Here is a 22,713-nt window from a genome sequence, read left to right as displayed (position 1 = left end):
CTTGAGTCACTCACGTAATCGTCGTCTCCTTGCGGTATGAGGATGTTCATCTCGGAACTTTTGGCGCTGACGATGTGGCAGCACAAAGATTCCTGGCTGAGGTACAACTGACATCCTTCAGTCTTGTTGATAGAGATGGTTGGAACCGTTCCCAAAACCTTCCATAAAGGATGACAGTGATTACAATTATGTTCCCGTAGATTGGAACATTGGTTCTCAACTGGTGTGACTGGAGGACCCACCATCACACAAGCCGTGATCCAAATCAAGAAAAAAATCCACTTCACAAATGCATTAAATGAAAGGATTGTGCAGTTTAAAGCAAAGATAATCGAGTGATTTCCTTTTTTCAACCGCATATAGGCCTACATCGCACATAAGCCGACCCACAGAAAACTGCTTTTAAATAGCCACATACTAAAATAAATATGTACCAAAAAAGCCAGACTTTTGATCAACAAATACGTGTCTGTACGATGTAGACAGTCACTGAAATACATCATGCCACATATCGTTGGATAACTCTTGGAATTCAAGATATGATGATCAATTCAAAATGTACTCATAACAAAAACATCACCATCAGTCCAAAAGATACCCTAAAACTTTAAAGCTGGTGTAACTCGCCACTTACGTCCCCTGGCCGTCATCAAAATTGTTGAATGTATAAAAAATGGCTTTGTTACATCCAGGACAATCCATTGAATATAACCATGTCAAATATTTACTCCAAATAGTAATGAAAACGGATAAAGGGAAATACGACCAAAAGCTTTTCTGCTTCGTTGGACGTTCCTAGTAGTAATCCGTTTGTTCCGCTCCAAAACCCCCCTATAAAAATAAACAGACTCGTAAAACTATTCCCAATACGGTCGTTAGCCTCTGACCTTTTGATTGACACCACTCTCGACCAATAGCAAGCTTTTTTTTTACGGTCCAGAGCCCGTATTAGCCTATACAGGCCTCTTTGATAAAAGGGACATCGCCTCCTGTAGCTCCAAATATGTTCAACCAGTAGAAACAGATTCAAATGATGATTGACACATTAGTTAGCCAATGAAATTCCCAACATAATTTTATAACATTTTCCGGGGTTTTATACAAATCAGAGCCCAAGCAATTCGTGATTAAAATTTAATGCACAATTATTACGTGCAAGTGTGCACAATCACTGATATTACTTCTGGAAAGAGAAGTCAAACATTTACAACTCTTTCATGATATCTAAAAAATTGGCCAAAGTAAAATACAAATTTGCAAAGGTTTTAGTGTTGTAAAATGGTTGTCTCCAAATGGCTACTTTTGTAAACTCCTTGACCTACCCGTAGAAAAATGTGTAAAATACAATGTTTCATTACTCAGATTTTGATCAGATTTGACTTGGGGCCAGAGGCGTGTTCAGGAGAGTGATCAGACATGTAGTCTCTTGATAATCGCTTGCCGCGCACTGCTGAACGTTTTGTAATCGCTCACTGTGATTGCCTTACTGATCCAAAATGGCCGACGACAGTACAATGGATTTCGTTCTACAGCTTGCTTTGAGCGAGTTGGCTGATATGAGCGACAGTTCGCATATTGACACAGTTAAGGTTATCCTAAACGCAGTGGAAGGGTCATACCTGTCTTGCATTGTTCACAAACATTACCAGGCAATGTAAGACGATATATTACATCGCCAACAGCACTCGTCAGGGTGAGATCCTCCATCTTCTGCACTGTCGACGCCATGTTGGAAATCAAAGTAAGCGGTCTTTCTCCCGTGATTACTCGGGCACTCAATAATCACTGGCCGTTCAGAAGCTAGCGATAGCTCGCGATAGCAATCACTCACTCTCCTGAACACGCCTCAGGTAAGGCATTCTGCTATTGTCCCTGCTGTTTTCTAGCTAAGATGCCCATGCTACACTCATCTGCAGGCATTTAATTGCAAAAAACATTTGATTTCTGTATGTTCCAACTCAGATTACTTAATTATTATTAGCACTTGCAGAAAAAACTTGAGAAAGTTGCCTTTCAAAATAGACCAAAATCGTCTGTTATCTCCAAATGGTTCAAGAACAACATTCAATTTACTTTGGGTAGGTCTGGGATTGGGATTTTAGGCGAATTTTACAGGAATGTTAAGAGGTCAATAACACGTCTACCTGAACGACTATAATTATTCAATTATGTGGATTTAAAAAAATCTAATTAAAATCCTTTGGTGGCATTTATTTTCTTTAAAAGTCTCACCTGTAGTTGTACAGCCTTGGAGTTGATGATTTCCACGATTCCGACCACGTTTTCAAACACCAGACCAAATTTTTTGCAGTTATCTGAACAGTGAACATACACCAAATATCAAAATCAAAGTTAAACCTTACTGAAATGCAGCTACGCATTTATACCTAATCACGCCACTAGAGGAAGACATTTTTGAGGAGGGCCTTACCTACAATGATGGAATTAACCTTCCCTTTGACGTGCAAGGTCACATTGTTGCAAGCAAAAACGTAGACCACCTGCTTCAGTTCTGTCTCCTCGATCGCCAGGTCGTGCTTGTTTTCAAAGTTCTCCTGCGTAAATTATATTGTCATATTGAAACATGTCATTGCCTTTATTTAGTCTCGATTGTATGATTTTTTTCATTATTTCAATCATGTATAACTTCTTCATTTATTGACGCATACATATGTAACTTCATTTTTTCTCGCCAGAAGTGGCCTTGAGCTCCATTGTTAGGTCTATCAGCTTCTCTGAAGAGAACACATGAGTGTTTTCCCACCTTTTTTGAGCCAACGCTTAATTTTTTTAATACAGGGACAGTGTGCATTAGCCCACTTGATGTCGTTGTATTGTGCAGTTAAACTGGAAACGAATGCTAAAAAGCACCGGGAATAATGCAAAATATGGAGACTAAAAAGGATCGAAATGAACTATTTTACCTGCCATTGTTCTGCCCAGCCTTTTTGGCAGTATTTGGGTACCCGTAGCAGCACGATGGCGGACTATTATGTCAGGTTTCTTTAGGTGAGGCTCGTGTTATTTAGAATACATTTCTTGACCTTCGACTATTCAAAAAATGCAATTTTATTACTTTATTTTTGCCAATTTAAATATTTGCCGGCATGGCAGCTGATTGGTTAGCGCGACTGCGGCACAGTTCTGAGTTCATGGGTTCAAATCCTACTACCAGTTGTCCTGTACAGAGTTTGAATGTACTCTCCGCACTTAGGGGGGTTTCCTGCTGGCACTCCGGTTTTCTCCCACATTCCGAAAAAAACTTGCATATCAGGTTGATTGCCCGGTCCAAATTGTCCCTAGGTGTGAATTAGCATATGTCTTCGTGTGCCCTGCGACTGGCTGGCCATAAACAGGCACATTCCTGAATACCAGCACGGGCATGAAATAAAAAGAGGCAAACTCCAACTCTTAACCCTGTTAGCAAAACACAATTGCTCAGTCAAAGGTTAAGTGGCCTAAGCAAGACCGCCCCATGCAGGCCATCCATCTTCAGTGGACAGTGGTCTATTCAACTGTTGAACTTTGTACAAAATGCATAATAAATGTACAACTACTTTTAGATACGATATGCCTTTAGTATAATAACAAATACAAGCCATCTCAGTCTTTGCATTTGTGAATTTCTACAGCAATTGTCTCTAACTCATTCATGCCAAGAAAATTCTGTTAATAAAACCTTCCAAGGTACTGCTCATCCTTTGTAAGCCTTTATTTAAAAAATATTCTTGCTAAATGACACCTACCACCATCCATTTTTTCCCCTCCAGCTCAAACAGTGGGGGTTTCTTCTTGGGAGCTGCTGATACTGACTCTTTCTTCGGCCCTTTCCCACTCGGGGCCTCCTGGGACCTCAGTTGGGGGTTCTTGTGAGTCTTCCGGTTGTCTGAGACGTGTTTCAAGCCTACGAGATGGATTTAGAACATTGGTCTTCAACTGGACCAACCATCAACACCCTAAGATCAAGCTGCAACCCAAATCAAGAAAAAAAACTCCACTCTCCAAATTGATCGGATGTGGTAGTTTGAAGTGGAGATAGTATAACATATTCACATTTTTTATAAAGCAAAATGACCAGAAAAACTAAACCAACTTAAACTACCGTTATACTCACATATTAGCTTATATGGCATATAAGCCGACTCACTAAAACTACTTGAACATGGCCACATGCGAAAGAAATACGTACCCAAAATATTAAGAAATCGGGTTACTAAAAAAAACTACAATGGTTTAAACAGATAATAAAGATTGAAAGATCTGTAAAAAAGAGAGCGTTTTAAAATCATTTCTTGTACCCTAAAGCACTGATTAAATGACAGACACTCGTACACCCTTTTCAGATTTCCCAGTAGTTTCCTTATTTGACTCGATCGTTGTTTTCCATTATTCCTATCCCTTATCAGTAACTTTCTTGAGACCCCTTGTTATGGCCAAAAATTAGAAATACAAGAAACAAAATTGCAATAAAATGAGATGTGGTCACTCTCAAGCACAATTGGGTTGGCGCTGATTGACTGAGTGCAATCAATCCATTATTTTTGGCAAAATTTTGCCACGGCAAAGGCGACTGTGACCTACTGAAAAAATGTCAGGCACCCAAGAGTGGGTCACGACCCAACAGTTGAGAAACACTGATTTTAAAGGAGAATGAAAACAAAAATGTGACTGTGTACCAACAGGGGAAGCCAACCTTTGGTGATGTCCAAGCCTTGATTTAGCTGGTCGAAGAGTGCAGAGTGAAGGGTGGGGCCAAGAACCTGGGTCTCTTCTGAGGAGGGAGGAGGCGAAAGTGGGGGTGGGGGGAAGGGGGTGCTGTGTTTTTCAAAGAGGGACGCTGGGGGGAGAGGACCCTGCAAATATAGGAGGATCAGTGTAATATGAAATTGTCCACAGGAAGGGAGCGCTGCACAACGTATTTTATGATTTTGTTTTGTCACCCGTGCAAGAAAATAGGAGCTGTACGGAATTTAAATTGTTTTACTAACTGCTGCCTAGAGTCATCATTGCAGCCGCTGTCATGCTCCTTGGGGTTTGGGGGGTGTCTTCCATTACACAAAATAATTGTTGAAGCTCGTTTTTTTCTCAGCTTTGCGCTATTTAGTTTATTATTAGTGTATTAACTAAACTACCCTTAAACGGATATTTTAACAAAATAAGAGTGTATTAAGAATATTAAGAAGTAGTGTTTTTTGCACGCACGTTAAAAAGAAAATTGTTCTGGGAGAACTACTGTTGAGATCAGTGATACAGTTTGCCCGAGTCATCATCAGAACTGACTACCATTGAATACTAAAACTATATCTTGATAAATTTTGAGATTTTGTGCAAGGTCAGCTCAGATTTTTCTGATGTGGAATATCTGATTTTCCCATGGTGACTGGAACGCAATTTATTCTGAAATCTCACTGCTCCTGAACTTCTCACAGGCTTTCTACCTTTTGCATGGCGGTTCACTTTAACACCAGTCTACTCCCACAGATATACGTAGGTTTTATAAAATCGACAGAAGTTAAGTCATTTATTCAGGTTGCATATGCGTGTTTATATAAACTGCATAAAGCCACTGAATAGCTGATTTTTTTTATTCAACTTTGGTGTTAGCCTTTTGTTTCTGTGATCAAGCAGTCAAAATAATATATGTCGGTCAAGTTTATTTTTATATCCTTGAAATTACAAGGAAAGGCCCATCAAATTGTTTAAGAATCGTGCTGACAAAGAAGTTTATACCACAAGCTAGATTAATTAGGTCAAACTATGCTGAGTCTGCACTGATATTTGTGTAGTCTCTCTTCTAAATTCTGCTGTTGTCATGTTACAATATAATTCTCTTTATTGTCATTGATTACAGTATTAAGTACATTAATCATGAGATTAGTAATGGCAATCCTGGATAATCATGTAACAAAAGACTTAAATGGTTGATTAAAAATATTGAGATTGCTATTTACAACCTAGTAGACTAGCCAAATTGTATGTACGGCACACAAAAAATACAATGACATTAGTAACAACATAGTGAGAACATAAGAATAAGGAAATACAGTTATTTTTTTCTATACAAGGGGCAGAATAAATGCATTGTATTTTACATTTTAGTTTACTTTGTGTTATTGCTAATGAGCGTTATTGTTGTTGATGCATCTATGACATTTTGAATTTACTTGTCACCTTTCAACACAAAGCAAGACATTGTCAAAAGAAAAACAACCATTAATTGCTGGCTAGTTGTGATGGTAAAAAATAAAGGAAAACATCTGTGTTAGTAGTACTTTCAAGTCTAAGTCTGGAAATTTCAATGCTTACATTTTATTTCTTTAAGTTTTATTCTGGAAGATATAACGTTTGTGACAATGAAACCAGATATTCAGTGGCTTTTGTTGAGTTTAGATTTAGATTCTTTGTAACCAAATGTATTTACTGGAGCCAGAAAACTCACATATCATAACAATATTAGTATTTTCCCTGTTCTTGAGGAATGCAATGCTTAATGTTTCTTTAAAATGATACACACTATCTAAATATTATGTCTTATTGAAAACCCCAAAACCTAGAATGTTATTTAAAGGGTGTAAATCAGTTGTAAGTTTAACGTAAATATTTTGTACTACAGGTTCACATAAGGCCTAGCCACCTCGTCGACTATATGTACTGTCCCTACAGACTTCTTGTGATTAAGGGCTATACAAATAAAACGACTAAAACTGCTATTTTATTGGATTTTTCCCCCAAAACAGCTGCAAGAATAATCAGAGAACATATAGCAGGGAACTTTAGAGTATTGCAGTTTAGATTCCAGCTAGCATATTCGCCCCTTTGTAAAAAAAATTTAAAAAAAATCCTCAATTCTCCTCTGTGGACCAGCTGTTGAATTTTAAACTCCGGTCTTGAGCATGACAGCTGACACACACGCTCAGCATTATCAATGCTCAAGTTTCAGCAAACTCTTTTCAATCGAGCTTTTGTAATTAAAGTAACATTGCAGGTGAGGTAGCTCGGACGCTAACGCTGTTTCCGGGACTGACCGTGGTACTCCAGAGCAGCCCGGTGGCATGGTGGCGTTTGATAAACGACTGCATCTCCGACCAGATGGATAAATATGAGCGCACCCAGTCCACGTGGCGTCTGTCACTTACGCACACAAACAAATACTTATTTGAATATTTAAGATTAAAATTTTTTTTTTACCTTTCCTTGTAGTCTTTGAGCACCCTGTTGGTGTAGAAGGTGGCTGCGTCGTTCATTTCCTTCACATAAGGAACTGGCTTCTGGCTCTAAAATGTGAAGAGATCAGGGTTTTTGTACTGTAATCCCTTGTTTATGACTGTTAATCGGGACCGGAACCCCCCACTCTACGCACAAATCTGTAAAGTGGCCCTTCATTTTTAACTCTGCCGGCGCTCGCTCAAAGCAATAGTGGACCGGGGATAATGGATTGCGGTAGCACGGGTGCTGTTCGTTTTAGGCGGAAAGAACGGTAAACAAAACTGCCACACGTGACACAAATTGACTCAGTAGTTGCCTTTTATGGTGGACGCTGCTATCGGTGTGTGAATGGGTAAGTGTAACATTGTAAAGCACTTTCGGAGGTCTTCACTGACTTGAAAAGCGCTATAAAAATGCAGACCATTTACAGTTCATTTTAGGCAGGCTATGATGGCATGCTTTAGAGGCCTGAGATGAAAAAAAAATGCAATCTGCCATCCCGTGCAATGCATTTCAGGCAGGCCAAAGCGGTACGACTCCCGACAAAAGTGCCTTATGCCAATTTCTGCCCGCGGCAATATGCGATTGGGGATAATTGATCGTAGCCATGTGAGTGCAGTCCACTTTTTGTTGGACAGAACGGCAAAAAAGAGCCGCCAGGCCCGTTAAAATTGCACTCTGCTGGCCCCTGCTCTCAGCAATAGTTGACTGCAGAAATCGGATCATGGCCACAACTGGGTATTTCATTTTGGGTGGGCCTTAGTGGCACAGTTCTTGAAAAATGTGCCTTATGCTGGTCCCTGCTCAGGCAATATGTAATCGGGGATAATGGATTGTGGCTGCTTGAGTGCAGTTTTGATGGAGAGAACGGCAAAAAACAGGCCCTGGGCTGGCCAAAAATGTGCTATGCCAGCTCCTGCTCGAAGAATTATGCGATGGACGTTAGGGGATCACGGTTCATTTTAAGCAATGTAACATCCAGAAAAAGCCAGACCCGACAAAAGTAAGCTCCACCGGTCCCCACTGGCAGCAATATGTGATAGAGCATAATAAATTACGCCAGCATGAGTGCTGTTTACTTTTAGGTGAACAGAACGGCAAAATAGAGCCGCCAGGTTCAACAAAAGTACGCTCTGCAGTCCCTGCTTCGCAGCAATATGCAACCAGGGATAATGAATATGAGCTGCTTTAGTGCAATTTTTGGTGGATAACACAGCAAAATAGCCCGACAAAAATGTGCTGCATAATGCGAAGTAGCAATTGGATTAGCCACCCCTAGGAAGAAGGAAACCTCTTGCGCCCACCCATGTGAGAGTGCCACTGCTCCTAGTGTAGTGGAGGTGCAATTGCACTTTATTCTACAGTTAATACATAAAAAGAACTTCCCTGCGGTCAAACGTGCCCCTCTTTTAAGAGCCCAAATATTTGAGAACTACTGGATTGCTGTAATGTAAAATTTGCGTTTGGTGACGTTATCCTTCCTAGCTTCAGCTATTTCTATTTTGATGTTACCACGGCTACCCATCCAAGGGCAGGGATGCTCTCGCTGACGGCCGACAGGTGATTGAAGAGTTGGCTGCCGCGGTTGTGTTCTCTGAAATTCTGAATCTTCTGGATGTGGTCCGAAATGGGTTTCAGCAGGTCATGGAGTTCTGTCTGAGGAAAAAAAAAAATTTTTTTGTAATTTTGTTGACTTTTAACTCTCCACTGTCACTTCTGGCCTGATGTGAAACTGTGTGATCTGGATTGATTAATATTATTATGCCGAAAATATTAATTGTTAGTATTATGAGCACACTCGGAACCCAACATGTGCATACAGCGTAAAAGAATGTATCAGGATTTTATGAATGCTATTTTCCACTGTGTGACATAATTGCTTCATAGCACAGACCTACAAACTCTCTCACAATGACTCACAGTGAGATGATGTCATTCAGACACGGACTGAACCGCAGATATCTGCTTAAGTCAAGTCAAGGTATGTTTATTTGTATAGCCCTTAATCACAAAGAGTCTCAAAGGGCTGCACAGACCACAGATTATTGCTAACCACGGACTATTATTACACCACCCCCTAATCTAAAACCTACATGAGGGCAAGGAAAAACTCAAAAACTTCAACATGAGAAAAATGAAGAAACCTTGAGAAGGGACTGCACATTTGAAAAAAATGAGAAAAATAATCCTCAGAAAAATAATAACAATCAAGTCAAGTCATTTTTATTTGTATAGCCCTTTATCACAAACAGTCTCAAAGGGCTGGAAACACCAAACCATCCTCTGATCTGAAACCTACATTTAATTTCCCTCTATGTTCCAGTTCGGAGCCTTTGCTCTGAAAATGCTGGTCTACTAGTGATCCCAAGGGCCAAGAAGAAATCCGCAGGGTCGAGAGCATCCTCCATTCGATCCCCGTTGCTGTGGAATCCTATGCCCTCTGAGATTCGATATGCTACACCAATGGTACCGTTTAAGTCTAGGCTTAAAACATACTTATATTCTATAGCTTATCATTGCCTTCATGTAGGTTTTAGATCAGGGGATGGTGTAATAATGATCAGGAATTTGCAATGATCTGTGGTCTGTGCAACCCTTTGAGACTCCTCGTTGTTAAGGGCTATGCAAATAAACATGACTTGACTACATGAGGGCAATGAAAATATCCCCAAAAACCTGTTAGACTCTTTAGCAGCTCTCGCAAGGCTGGGTAAGTAAGAACAAACAATATTTAGTCCACTCAAGAAGTTTTTGTATTTTTCAAACTGCCTTAAGATATTCACGCCCCAATTTTCTTTTTAAATGTAACTGTCATAACTTACTTAATTTAAAAAATGTAAACTCCAGAAAATGGACATGTCACCATCTAGATGGAATCCAGCAAAGTCAGGTTTACTACATCATGGTTCCACAACAGTCCTCAAAAGTGGAATCAAGACAGCAAGCACACACATATCCAGGAGCCGATGTGGGAAGCGATCACAACCTGGTGATGATGAAATGCGGCACAGTTCTGAGGTCATGATATCGAAACTTCCTGTGTGGAGTTTGCATGTTCTCCCCGTGCTTGCGTGGTTTTCCTCCGGGCACTCTTATTTCCTCCCACTTTCCAAAAACAGATTGTCCCCAGGTGTGAATGAGTGAGTGAATGGTTGTCTATCTCAATGTGCCCTGCGACTGGGTGGCAACCAATTCAAGGTGTCCCCTGCCCACTGCCTGAAGATGGCTGGAATTGGTTCCAGCAACCCTACTGAGGATAAGCAGTTTAGATAATTGTCATGGTCGCCGTGGCGACCGGTCTGCCCCGCCCCGTGGGCACCAGCTGAAGCAGATCAGCTAATTGCGTGGCTGCTATTTAAGGTTGGGCTGTGGGTATTGCGAGGGTTGGCTCATTATACCTTTTCTGTTCTGTTATGCCTTGTCCTGTTTAGTTTAAGTCGGAAGAAACCGGTACCTGACCATTCTGAGTGTAAGAATGTTTTTGTTCTGTTTTGTCCCGGAGTTTTTGGACGACTTTTATTTTGGTAAATAAAAGCTTTGATCGTACGCAATTGAGTTCTCCCTTCCTGACTCCTGCCTCCGTTCTGGTCCGGTCACCCCTTCCACCTCGTGACAGAATGAGCCAACCAGAAGTGAACTCAGCGAACGATCCCAGCGCGATTTGGGGAGAGTTGGAGGACGCCGTTTGGCAAGCACCCATTGAGGTAACCTTCCCTGCCTGTTCGAACCAGTCCGACTCCGCGGCCTGCCAGTCCGACTCCGCTGCCTGCCAGTCCGACTCCGCTGCCTGCCAGTCCGACTCCGCTGCCTGCCAGTCCGACCCCGACTCCGCTGCCTGCCTGTCCGACTCCGCCTGTCCTGTTTTCGCCTGTCCTGTTCGACTCCCCTACCTGTCCTGTTCGACTCTCCGGCCTGCCTGTTCGACTCTCCGGCCTGCCTGTTCGACTCTCCGGCCTGCCTGTTCGACTCTCCGTCCTGCCTGTTCGACTCTCCGGCCTGCCTGTTCGACTCTCCGGCCTGCCTGTTCGACTCTCCGGCCTGCCTGTTCGACTCTCCGGCCTGCCTGTTCGACTCCCCGGCCTGGCTGTTGGACTCCCCGGCCTGCCAGTCCAACTTCCCTGCCTGCCTGTCCTGTCTTGCCTGTTCTGATTCCGCCTGTCCTGTCTGATTCTGCCTGTCCTGTTTGCCGGTTCTGATTCAACTCACCTGTTTGCCGGTTCTGAATTCGACTCACCTGTTTGCCGGTTCTGATTCGACTCACCTGTTTTTGCCTGTTCTGAGTCGACTCTCCTGTTTTTGCCGGTTCTGAGTCGACTCTCCTGTTTTTGCCGGTTCTGATTCTGCCTGTCCTGTCTGATTCTGCCTGTCCTGTTTGCCGGTTCTGATTCGACTCTCCTGTTTTTGCCGGTTCTGATTCTGCCTGTCCTGTCTTGCCGGTTCTGATTTTGCCTGTCCTGAGTCCGACTCCCCTGTTTCCGCCTGTCCTGATTCCGACTCTTCTGATTCTGCCTGTCCTGATTCTGCCTTTCCTGATTTTGCCTGTCCTGTCCTGATTCTGCCTTTCCTGATTTTGCCTGTCCTGTCCTGATTCTGCCTCTCCAGATTTTCCTGCCCTGAGTCCGTCTCTCCTGTTTTGATTCCGACTCTTCTGATTCTGCCGGTCCTGATTCTGCCTCTCCTGATTTTGCCTGTCCTGATTACGACTCCGCTGCCGATCACCTGTCTGACCCCCCCTGCTGACCGTCGAACCATTCCGGGGCGCGAGGTAGTAATTTGTTCTTTTGGGGACCTCAGGAGCTGTCTCTTAAAGGGGGGGCTCTGTCATGGTCGCCGTGGCGACCGGTCTGCCCCGCCCCCTGGGCACCAGCTGAAGCAGATCAGCTAATTGCGTGGCTGCTATTTAAGGTTGGGCTGTGGGTATTGCGGGGGTTGGCTCATTATACCTTTTCTGTTCTGTTATGCATTGTCCTGTTTAGTTTAAGTCGGAGGAAACCTGTACCTGACCATTCTGAGTGTAAGAATGTTTTTGTTCTATTTTGTCCCGGAGTTTTTGGACGACTTTTATTTTGGTAAATAAAAGCTTTGATCGTACGCAATTGAGTTCTCCCTTCCTGCCTCCTGCCTCCGTTCTGGTCCGGTCACCCCTTCCACCTCGTGACAATAATGAAAGGATGGATGGATTACATTCAGTTTTCAGATTGCTATATAAATAACTCAATTGTCTTCTTTTCAACATATGTAGAGTAAATCTATTCCTTCCATTTGCAATAACTCAGAAATTACATGGTGTTAACAGTTTAGGACCAATATCCGCTACCCCAACTGTTTTTAAGTTCTTTCCAAAAACAAAAAGGCAAAAAATTAGACAAAATATGCCACGGGTGGCAATTCTAACCAATTTGATGAAGTTTTAGAAATCATTTATGGTTAACGAGATAGATTTTCGGACCATCCTGAATATTGTTCACATTTAGCCTCAACCACTTCCTATTTTTCACTTATATATAATTTTTTATCCTTTTTTTCACAATCAGACCAGACCCAGTCGACTTTTTAAAAACATTTTTTTAATGTCCTCCTTCTGCTCCTCTTTGTGGTCAGGGTTCCCTTCTCGCAACATTCCGGAACAAACGAGGAGATCCCCGTGGCCTTGTAAGGCATACCTCGCTTTCCACTGTTTACACTATACCTTTCACACGCGTGCAAATTGAGAAGAGAAGCCTGAGACTGCGTATAATCCCGACCCCTCGGTTGTTGGAGAAGAGCGCATCCTCGATTCACTGTTAAAGATTAGAGATATTTTTTCAGCTAATTTTAAGATTTTCTGGGAAATCTTTGAATTGACACAATTTTAATGGACATGTTTACGATAAATTTAAAGAAGGAGGCAGAGCAAATAGGATTCTCCAAGTTAGCGGTTTTAAACAAAAATAACTTATATTTTTACAGATATACTAACTATGAAATCCCAAAATTGTATTTTCCTTAGTCGTTATATCATATCTTTAAATTACCATACACTATCATGGTAATTTACATTTTTTTCCGTTTAATTTCATTTTCCTGATTATGTAATGGCCTCTAGAAGGCAGCCTGTAGTTTCATCGCAAGCACCAATACCTTAAAAAAGGATGGTACTGATAGCACCACCAATACAAAAACTTAGAAATAGAAAAAAAGAAAGTTAAACACTTTTGTTGTGATTTAAAGGTATTTCTTCAAAAATATCTGTTTTTGGGAAGAGGGAAAATATTGTTATATGCTACAGGTGGTATTGGTGATTAAACAAATTTTGGGTATCGGATTTGGTATCTGTCTGAAAGAAATGCTCACTTAATCTCATGTTGCCAATTGGAATTGATTAGATTTGTTTCATAGTTCTTTTAATTTTGTTTGATTTTTTTATGTTGCAATTTATTGCCTCCGATGAATTTAAAGCGATATTAGCCCCAATTTAGGGTTTTTACGTCGGTGTATGATAACATTATATTAATTTCAGGACCAGGAAATAGAAAAATGATTGTTTGTAATTTCATCTAGTCCTTTGTAGGGTCCAATTTGCCCTCTAATTATGTTGCAGACCGTTTTGTTTTTCACATGGGCTAGGTAGCTGATGCCCAAAAGGAAACTTCAGTGGTATGGTCACGTCACGAGATCATCAGGACTGACCAAGATAATTCTCCAGGGCACAGTCCAAGGGGGCAGGAGGATAGGAAGACTAAAAAAGGAACTGGTCTACAACATAAGGACTGGTGCCAACTTTGCCACAACCCAATAACAGGCCAGGAACTGTCAACAGTGGAGAAAGCTGTCCAGAGTTGCATCATCATTGGTGCCCCGACGACCCATGCGTTTAAGGGATCTGTGAATCGTGGATATCATGTAACTTGAAGGAAAAATATTATGGTAGGATTTTCTACAAAATGATTATTTTTACGGTTTTCGAAGTCCGGTATAGGAATGGGCATTTGTGTAAGAAAAAAATGGCTACCAAAACATATGTTGCGCTTGAAACAGGTTTAAAGGGTGTTAATAATTCTCATCATTTTTGTTATTATTTTTTGTTAATCTTTGTCACTTTGGATGATATTGTAGGAACCGCCACTAATATCAGCCCCTTTTTAAGGTATTTGTATTGCCTCAGTGTTCAATACCAGCATACTAGTTTTATGACCAGGGAATTAGAAACTAGATAACAATATTGTCTTTATTTTTATGTAACTTGATGGAAAAATATTCAGTTGCAAGCTCTTAATAATGCTTATTTTTGTGCTAGCGAAATTTGGTATGAGAATTGGTATGAGTCGCAAAAAAATGCCAACCAAATCTAATGTTGCTAAGTGAAACCAGTTGTAATTCTTTGAATGTTCCAATGTTGCTATTTGTTACCTTGGATTATTTGTGGCAATCTCCACCGATATCAGCCCCTTTTTAGGGTATCAGTACTTGCGTCGTGTTCTATACCAGCATACTAGTATCAGGACCAGTGAATTAGAAATCAAATAATAATATTGTTCTTGATTTCACGTAATTTTCAGGAAAAATGTTATGTTAAGATTGTCAAGATATTTTCTTCAAAATTTTTACTTTTGTGGTATTAAATTCCAGTATTGTCCACTCAAGAGTTTGCCTCTCGGTACCAGTCAGTGATATCAGAGAAAAAAAATTGAATGATCTCACACATTCACTGACAACAGGCCTCAAATATAGAACATGACCATAAAGAGTCTGAGGGCTGTGCTTGTGTGTGTCTGTGTCTGTTTGTGTGCGTCTGTGTCTGTTTGTGTGCGTGTGTGTGGTACTTCATGGGTAAAGTGAGACTATAAAACCAATCACAACCAAATTTTACAAACTTAGATCCTTGAATTACTCTTTAATACAATGTACTGTAAAAATATGTAGGAGGAACTACATTTCTTAGATGCTTTGAATGCAAGACAAATTTGACAACATTTGAGTGATTACTCCATCCATACCTGGGCCGGTTCCTGGTGCTCGGCGGCCAATTTGAGGAAAGTTCTTTGCGTCTGCAGGGCTTCATTGACCATCTCTGCCTGCAGGGGGGGAATGTTGATTTATTCACGAAGATTCTTGGAAATAAAAATGTGTGTTTAGAGAAGAAGCCCTCAAGGGAAGCGTCAGGGAGGTTTTCTCCTTAAAAGGAGCCACACGGGCCTTAAGTGAGTCGCTCTGCTCTCCATCCAATCAGTGATGGGACACAGATGGACACACACATGCACACACACACACTGGTTTCTTTTCCATTCTTAACTTGTCCAATGTAATGTAACAGTGTTTAAAAATTCACCACTAAAGCCCAAACGATTGCAGTTGGCAAAATTTGAGTCTACTTTTATATATTATTGATAGATTTTAGCCATCGACCTGACATGAAAGCCAATATTCTTAACAATCTTAACAGAAGATCAAGTGAGGTAGATACAACCCTAGCAACTGAAAATTTTAAAAATTGGAGTTGGTCAGAGCTGGTGGAATTGGCTAATTTTAGGAGCTAGCAGAATAAACACCTAAAAAGGCTAGTAAAAGATTGCAAGAGCAAGCTTTATTTATGCAGAACAGCCAACAATATTAAAAGCAGTGATCCATAGAATGCCATCAAGTGCCTAACATGGGTGGCTGGAGAAGGAAAAGTGAAAAAAGTGGAAAAAGCCTGAATCGCGAAACTCAGCTGTGGAAGGTGAGTAACACTAAACGACAAAGCAAGCTTTCTTTAAAAGCGGAGTGGCTGAGAAAAAACGGCGAGCCAAAGCCTGTAGCTAAGTGGCTGACATCAGTGGATGTAGGAAACTGGGAAAAAAAGTGAAAGCAGCCTGAATGATAGGCCTCAGCAACCATTACATCCAGCTGCCAATACCAAAAGCATCACTGTGTCAAAGTTGGTGTAGGCGGCTAACTTTAACAACTAGTGAAATAAGCTTCTAAATAGGCGGAGCAAAGATTCCAAGAGCAAGCTTTATAGACAAAGAGATGCTTTTTATTACAATAGCAGCAAGCAGAGACTATAGCCTGCCACCAAGTAGCTAAGAGAAGGAAACAGCGGAGAAAAGTGGAGAATGCCTGAAATAATGGAAGAAAATAATTGTACTCAAAAATGTTACTATTTCCTTCTGTAAAAATGAGTAACAGGAGTATGAGTATGGATGTTAAGAGAGGACTGTATAAGAGTGTGATTGTGCCGACTGTGTTGTATGGTGCAGAGACTTAGAGCCTGAACGCAGATTTGAGAAGGAAATTTAATGTTTTTGAGATGAAGTGTTTGAGGAGTCTGTTAGGAGTGACAAGATTGGATGGATTGAGAAATGAAATTGTGAGACAGAACTGGAGTAGTAGTGGAACTGAGCAAGCGTGTGGATAAAAGAGTACTCGGTTGGTTTGGACACATGGAGAGGATGGATGAGGAGCGAATGTTGAAGAGGATCTACAAAGCAGAAGTAAATGGAAAGAGACCAAGAGGAAGGCCGCGATTGACGTGGATGGATGGTGTTATAAGTGCACTGCAGGAAAGAGGTCAAAATATAATGGAAGCTAGAGCTCTTGTTGGTGATAGGAATGAATGGAGAGGTGTTGTAAATGGATAATGGGATGTTTAGACATGTTCTAAAGGATGGGCAGGGCACCTGTATGATGCGGCAGGGATAAACCAGTGAAAGCTGTCGGGCCCTGCTGTTTAACAGAAGAGTGTGTTGTGTCACCCTGGCCCGAGTGACATGGCCACTTTCTTGTGCCCCGTTTAATCTGGAGGGACGGAAGCATGACCAACTTGGGTGCCGTGGTGCTTAACTTGTTTGGGTGTTTGGGCATTTGGGTTGGCCATGGTCGAATTGTTTGCTTTTTGCTAATTTTTCCTTTTTTCTTTTCTTTGTTTTTGTGTATGTGTTTGTCTTGCTGTAGGCCACCCCTCTCAAGGGATATGACCAGGGTAGATAGATAGATAGATAGAACAATGTTCTTGTATTCCCAAAACACAGTTTAGAGTACTGTGCTAATAGGCTTACAGTCCCTCATTATTTTTGTATAGATTATTTTCAGTTTGAAATTGATCTTATTTGACAGCATTCAACATTATTCCCATCCTATGACATCAGAGGGCACTAATAAATTGAAATTGAGCTGTAGCAAATTTTCGGAAATGCGTATAGCTCATGATGAACTTACATGTTTCTCCACATCACTTCCAATGGTCTTGCTGACTTTCATATACTCCGTCAGCGGACCTTTCATAAGAACGTCGAAGGCGTCCATGCATCCGGTTGGAGCTTAAAAAGGTAAATTTGCGTTTATTACAGGAGCTAGCACAAAACAAAACTATTCTACCTCCATCGATGACGTTGACACCATTGGTCAGACTTTTGGACGCCAATAGCTGCTCTAGTTGAGTTACGGCAAGCTCCAGGCGTTCCGTCAAAGCCTCCATTACCACCAGAAACCTGAAGAGTTCAGTATTTGTTTTGGTATTACCTGTAGAAAAGGACTTTTATACATCTGAAATTGGCCTTTGAGATGGTTTCTCTGTAAATGCCATTAGAAAATACTATCGCTAATGAGGGCATAACAATTTTTTTTGTATTTAAAATAATTCATGTTGTAACAATGACATCTAGTGTCATATCCTGCACGGTTGTCATAGCGCCCAGTTGGCCCGGCCCTTGACCGGCTGAGACGCATTGGACTGATTGCTTTTGGAGTACTTAAACGCTCCTTTTGGGACTGCCCGTTGCCATACCATTGCTTTACCTTGTTGAAGACCTGTTCATGCCTGTTTGATCTGAGTAATGCCTAGTTTGTAATTTTGATTGCCTTTGAACCTGTTTTGTTTTGTTTTTGGTTCGTTTGTGTGTTGGACAACTTTTCTTTCCTAATTAAAGTGACAGATCGTCTACGCATATGAGTTCCGACTTCCTGCTTCCGGGTCCGTTCCGTGACAGAATGGTCCGGCCTTACGATGTGAACTCAGCGAACGATCCCAACACAATTTGGGGAAAGCTGGAGGACGCCGTTTGGCGATCGCCCAGTGAGGTCGCCGCCCTTCAACGCATGCAACGCCAGATGAAGCAATTAGCTCAGCGGACTGAGTCCCTGTCTCGTCGGCTGAATGAGCTCCTATCGGCAACGGCCCCGCCTTCCGCGGCTCCTTCTCTGGCCGCGACGTCACCTTCCCTGCCAACTCGAACCACGGCCCCGCCCGTCGTGGCCATTGCCGAGCTGTCCGAGGTTCCTGCCGGCCTCAACGCCACGCCTGTCGGCCTCAACACCACGCCTGTCGGCTGACCTTCCATACCCATCTATCGGTCTGACTCTCCTGCTTGCCTGTCTGACTCCCCTGCTTGCCTGTCTGACTCCCCTGCTTGCCTGTCTGACTCCCCTGCTTGCCTGTCTGACTCCCCTGCTTGCCTGTCTGACTCCCCTGCTTGCCTTTCCGACTCCCCTACTTGCCTGTCCGACTCCCCTGCTTGCCTGTCCGACTCCGACGATCGCCAGTCCGACTCCGACGATCGCCAGTCCGACTCCGACGATCGCCAGTACGACTCCGACGACCGCCAGTCCGACTCCGACGACCGCCAGTACGACTCGCCGCTCTGATTTGTACGGCTTCCGCTCCTGCCTCTCCCCAATCCTGCGTTTTCTGAAGAGGGAGTGGGGTTGCCCTCATCAGGAGCGTCGCCCCATTCTGGGGGGCGAGGTATTTGTTTCCTTTTGGGACCTCAGGAGCTGTCCCTTGAAGGGGGGTTCTGTCATATCATGCACGGTTGTCATAGCGCCCATTGGCCCCGCCCCTTGACACCGGCTGAGACGCATTGGACTGATTGCTTTTGGAGTACTTAAACGCTCCTTTTGGGACTGCCCGTTGCCAGACCATTGCTTTACCTTGTTGAATACCTGTTCATGCCTGTTTGATCTGAGTAATGTCTAGTTTGTAATTTTGATTGCCTTTGAACCTGTTTGGTTTTCTTTTTGGTTCGTTTGTGTGTTGGACAACTTTTCTTTCCTAATTAAAGTGACAGATCGTCTACGCATATGAATTCCGACTTCCTGCTTCCGGGTCCGTTTCGTGACATCTAGTGACATTCGGTTAAGACCTACATTACAGTACAAATATTAGAATTACAAAATAATTTTTTTTTTTTTAATTCTTAGTAACTATTCATACAGTCAGTATTGAGGCCATATTAACTTGTTTTATAGACACTTGAATGCTAACAGCATAGAAAACAACTTTTGTTTTAGGAATTGGCGATTGACACATAGTCCAGCCCACATTTCACCACATTTTGTTTCAGGTGTTTTCCTTTTTAAATGGAGTAGAAAAACACTCCAATTGAGGGTGTAACACTTCATTTTTTTGTACCTAAAATAAATCACGACTGACAAATCCCATTTAGGGACTTTGGGTAAAGCATAGACAATCATCTTATGCATAAAGAATGGCGTGTTCCAAGGTATGAGTGTAAATGGTCATACTAAGTTTTTTTGAAGTACCAATACCGATAAAAGACTTTAACGTATCAGTACTCGCGATGGTGGCTTCCTTTGAAGGTCTTTATCGCAGAATATTCTGGGCACAAATGATTTACAGGCAACAGCTGTCAAAGACAAACATGGTTTACAATTACCCTTTTACTGAAAGGGACAAGTCAATAACTTTTGTTGCAACGGTGGAATTTTCCACTTTATAAATGAACCTCTGCCAAAACTGGTTCTATTTGGTATAAACTGGCACTGATATGATTCAATCAAGGGCACCCTCTGGAAACTATTTGCAAATCAGAACATTTTAATGGATAATAACTAGAAATGAATTACATATATGCAATTTTTTTCATCCAGCCTAAAATCTTCGCTGTGTTGGTTTTCAAGTGTGTTTTCCTCTTAGCGACTCGCTACTTAGCTCGCCGCAAGCTAGCAGGTGGCTGCTAATCTGCTGGTCATGAGTCACAGTACGGATTCACGTTAAAAATAAAAGTGAGTGCTAATGTAACAGTGATGCAAACATCATCCTAACAACAACAAGTTATATGTTAAACGACTCTTGGGCGAGTAGGCCTGTTGTTGCCAGAGCAACCAGTAGACAGGTGCGAGACATGGCCGCCACCGACAGCTGAGAAAGAACATGTGCGGAGTTGCTATCTGATCTTTTACCAGGCTAAATTCAGCTTTACCGGCTGCTAACTCGAAAAAAGCGAGCATTGTATTCTTTTTTTTTCATGAGTACACAAATTACTGAAAAGGATCTAAAATAGATAAAACAATGCAATCAAATATATGGATTGATTTTTTTTAAAGGAAACCAACTAAAAACTAAGAATGTGGGAATAAAGTAAAATAAATTATACCTCTAAATGCATTTGAATGAGATTTAAAAATATAAAAACAATGAGAAATATCATTACAAAACAACAAGCTAGATAATGAAAAAATATACAAAGCTAAGTGAATAAAAGAAACCAGGTTATAAACAAAAAATACATTTTAAATATTTTAAGATATAAAAATAATAAAAATAATAACAAATATTTTGAAAAAAACTAAATAAATGAGAACAAAAGAATTAAGAACAAAATTCTAAATGAAAAAATACAATACATTGTTTTTATTAATTAAACATTTATAGATGATATAACATTTCACACTAAAAAATGTTGATAGAAACATTATTTTATGAAATAATATCCTTTAATAATATCCCTTAATGATAATAATGATACAAATTATAATAATGATTTAGAAAGAATACAAAAAATTGTATAAAAATAAAATAAGAATATAGAACGATAAGTGAATAAAAACAAAAGACAAGTTATGAACTCCCCAAAACGTTTTTTCAATAATTAATATTTTATTAAGGAATAGAAAATAATAATACATAATGTTTACAACATAATAAATATTAAAAAATCAAATTAAGCATGTACGAATACAAAGAGAATAAAACAGAATTTTCATTCCATTTGATTCCTAGCACCGGTTTTGATATTAAGTTTTGTAGTATTACTGTCATTCTATTTTTCTTTGTGTATTTGTTTCTGCAGTCCCATTTTTGTAGTGTTTCTGTATTTTTGTCGTATTGTTTATTTTTATAGTATTTTGCAGTATTTCTGCAACAGTATTTTTGTGCAATTTCCATAGTAGAAAATGTATAGTATTTCCGTAGTATTTTTTTCATAATACTTCTTTTAAGTCAAGTCAAGTCATGTTTATTTGTATAGCCCTTAATCACAAAGAGTCTCAAAGGGCTGCAAAGCACAGACTATTATTACACCATCCCCTGATCTAAAACTTACATGAAGGCAATGAAAAACTAAAAAAAAACTCAACATGAGGAAAATGAAAAAACCTTGAGAAGGGATTGCACATGAGGCAATCCCCCTTCCAGAATGCAATGGATGTTGCAATAACAAATAATAAACAGATATTGTCAACATAAAATATGGGTTATTCATATGCTATGGAATAGAAGTGTGTTTTGAGCTTAGATTTAAACATTTCCACTAAGGTTGCAAATAAAATCTCAGGGGATGAGCATTACACAACACCAGGGCCTGAATGGAGAACACTCTTGAACCTGCGGATCTCTTCTTTGCTCTTGTTAAAGTATTTTTGTAGTATTTCTGTTGCAATATTTAGATGGCAGTATTTTTGTATCAGATTCAATTTGTGCTTTTATTTTTATTTATTTATTTATTTTTTATTTGATTTATTACAGGATGTCATTGTTATCAGCCTGGGAAGTCTGAGCTTTTTCGTTGGGTATTTTCGTGAATTTATTTATATTGTTGAGTATATTTGATGTATTTTGTTTATTTTATTTACATCAGTATGTCATTGTTATTGGTCTGATTTAAAATATATGCATATTTTTTCATCAATTCATATAATAGTCTGCAATAGTCTGTGTGGTCTGTGCAGCCCTTTTTAGACTTTTTGTGATTAGGGGATAAAGATGACTACGTAGACTTAACATGACTTATTTCCAGTAAAAGATAAAAACAATCACGATCAAAACTAGTTATCAAAAGCTTATGAATATGCATGTAAATAAAGAAATAAAGTAGACAAATACTAAAAAAAACAAGATAATACTTTAATTGAATAGTTTATGGTAATAGACCCAAAAGTGATTGCATTCATAGAAAAAATAATTTTGAAAAAGGATTCAAGAATAAATAAAGTAAAACCAAACAAATTATTTTAAAACCGATCACAAAATCGGGGGATCGCCATGCTAATGGGAAAAAACCTCTCCGTTACTTTGTAAAGTGCACGCCCACACGCAAAGTATAGCACACACACTCCAACTTTTTTTTCTTGTTCTGTACCTCCTCCTGTGCTTTTCTGGTTCTGGTTCTGGTTCTGGTCCAGTCCAAGAGTTGTTTGTGCCTGCCCGCTTGTTCGCCTTCTCGTCCGTCTGGGACTTCCCAGTTCAGCCGAGCAGAAAGAACCCTACGGAGCTCGCACGCAGGCACGCGCGCGCACGCACGTACGTGCGCA

The 22,713-nt window shown here is 40.7% G+C and overlaps 2 protein-coding genes across 5 annotated transcripts in view; one reads left to right on the top strand and one right to left on the bottom strand.

The window, feature by feature from the left end:
• Nucleotides 1-11,838, top strand: part of aunip (aurora kinase A and ninein interacting protein) — a 22,591-nt gene extending 10,753 nt beyond the window's left edge. The window contains exon 5 of one of the 3 annotated variants that reach the window (XM_088328788.1): nt 11,809-11,838. In XM_088328788.1, coding sequence (XP_088184914.1) covers nt 11,809-11,823 — 15 coding nt within the window. In that variant the 3' untranslated portion in view covers nt 11,824-11,838. Of the gene's footprint in view, nt 1-200; nt 332-3,770; nt 4,741-11,808 lie in introns of those variants that run through there. The other 2 variants (XM_088328787.1, XM_088328785.1) reach the window with 2 other exon arrangements.
• Nucleotides 1-22,713, bottom strand: part of LOC148370955 (adenylyl cyclase-associated protein 2-like) — a 23,502-nt gene extending 789 nt beyond the window's left edge. The window contains exons 1-12 of one of the 2 annotated variants that reach the window (XM_088328784.1): nt 22,542-22,713; nt 17,542-17,654; nt 17,383-17,483; nt 15,183-15,260; nt 8,719-8,862; nt 7,189-7,274; nt 7,026-7,125; nt 4,694-4,853; nt 3,747-3,904; nt 2,432-2,555; nt 2,233-2,315; nt 15-158 (exon numbers count right to left, since the gene is read on the bottom strand). In XM_088328784.1, the coding sequence (XP_088184910.1) occupies nt 15-158; nt 2,233-2,315; nt 2,432-2,555; nt 3,747-3,904; nt 4,694-4,853; nt 7,026-7,125; nt 7,189-7,274; nt 8,719-8,862; nt 15,183-15,260; nt 17,383-17,483; nt 17,542-17,641 (1,278 nt within the window). In that variant the 5' untranslated portion in view covers nt 17,642-17,654; nt 22,542-22,713. Of the gene's footprint in view, nt 1-14; nt 159-2,232; nt 2,316-2,431; nt 2,556-3,746; nt 3,905-4,693; nt 4,854-7,025; nt 7,132-7,188; nt 7,275-8,718; nt 8,863-15,182; nt 15,261-17,382; nt 17,484-17,541; nt 17,655-22,541 lie in introns of both variants that reach the window. The other variant, XM_088328783.1, reaches the window with a different exon arrangement.

The sequence above is a fragment of the Urocampus carinirostris genome, chromosome 2 (assembly GCF_059441175.1).
Source record: "Urocampus carinirostris isolate Australia breed hairy pipefish chromosome 2, RoL_Ucar_1.0, whole genome shotgun sequence".
NCBI lineage: Eukaryota > Metazoa > Chordata > Actinopteri > Syngnathiformes > Syngnathidae > Urocampus > Urocampus carinirostris.
This window is presented reverse-complemented; position numbering and strand designations above follow the sequence as displayed.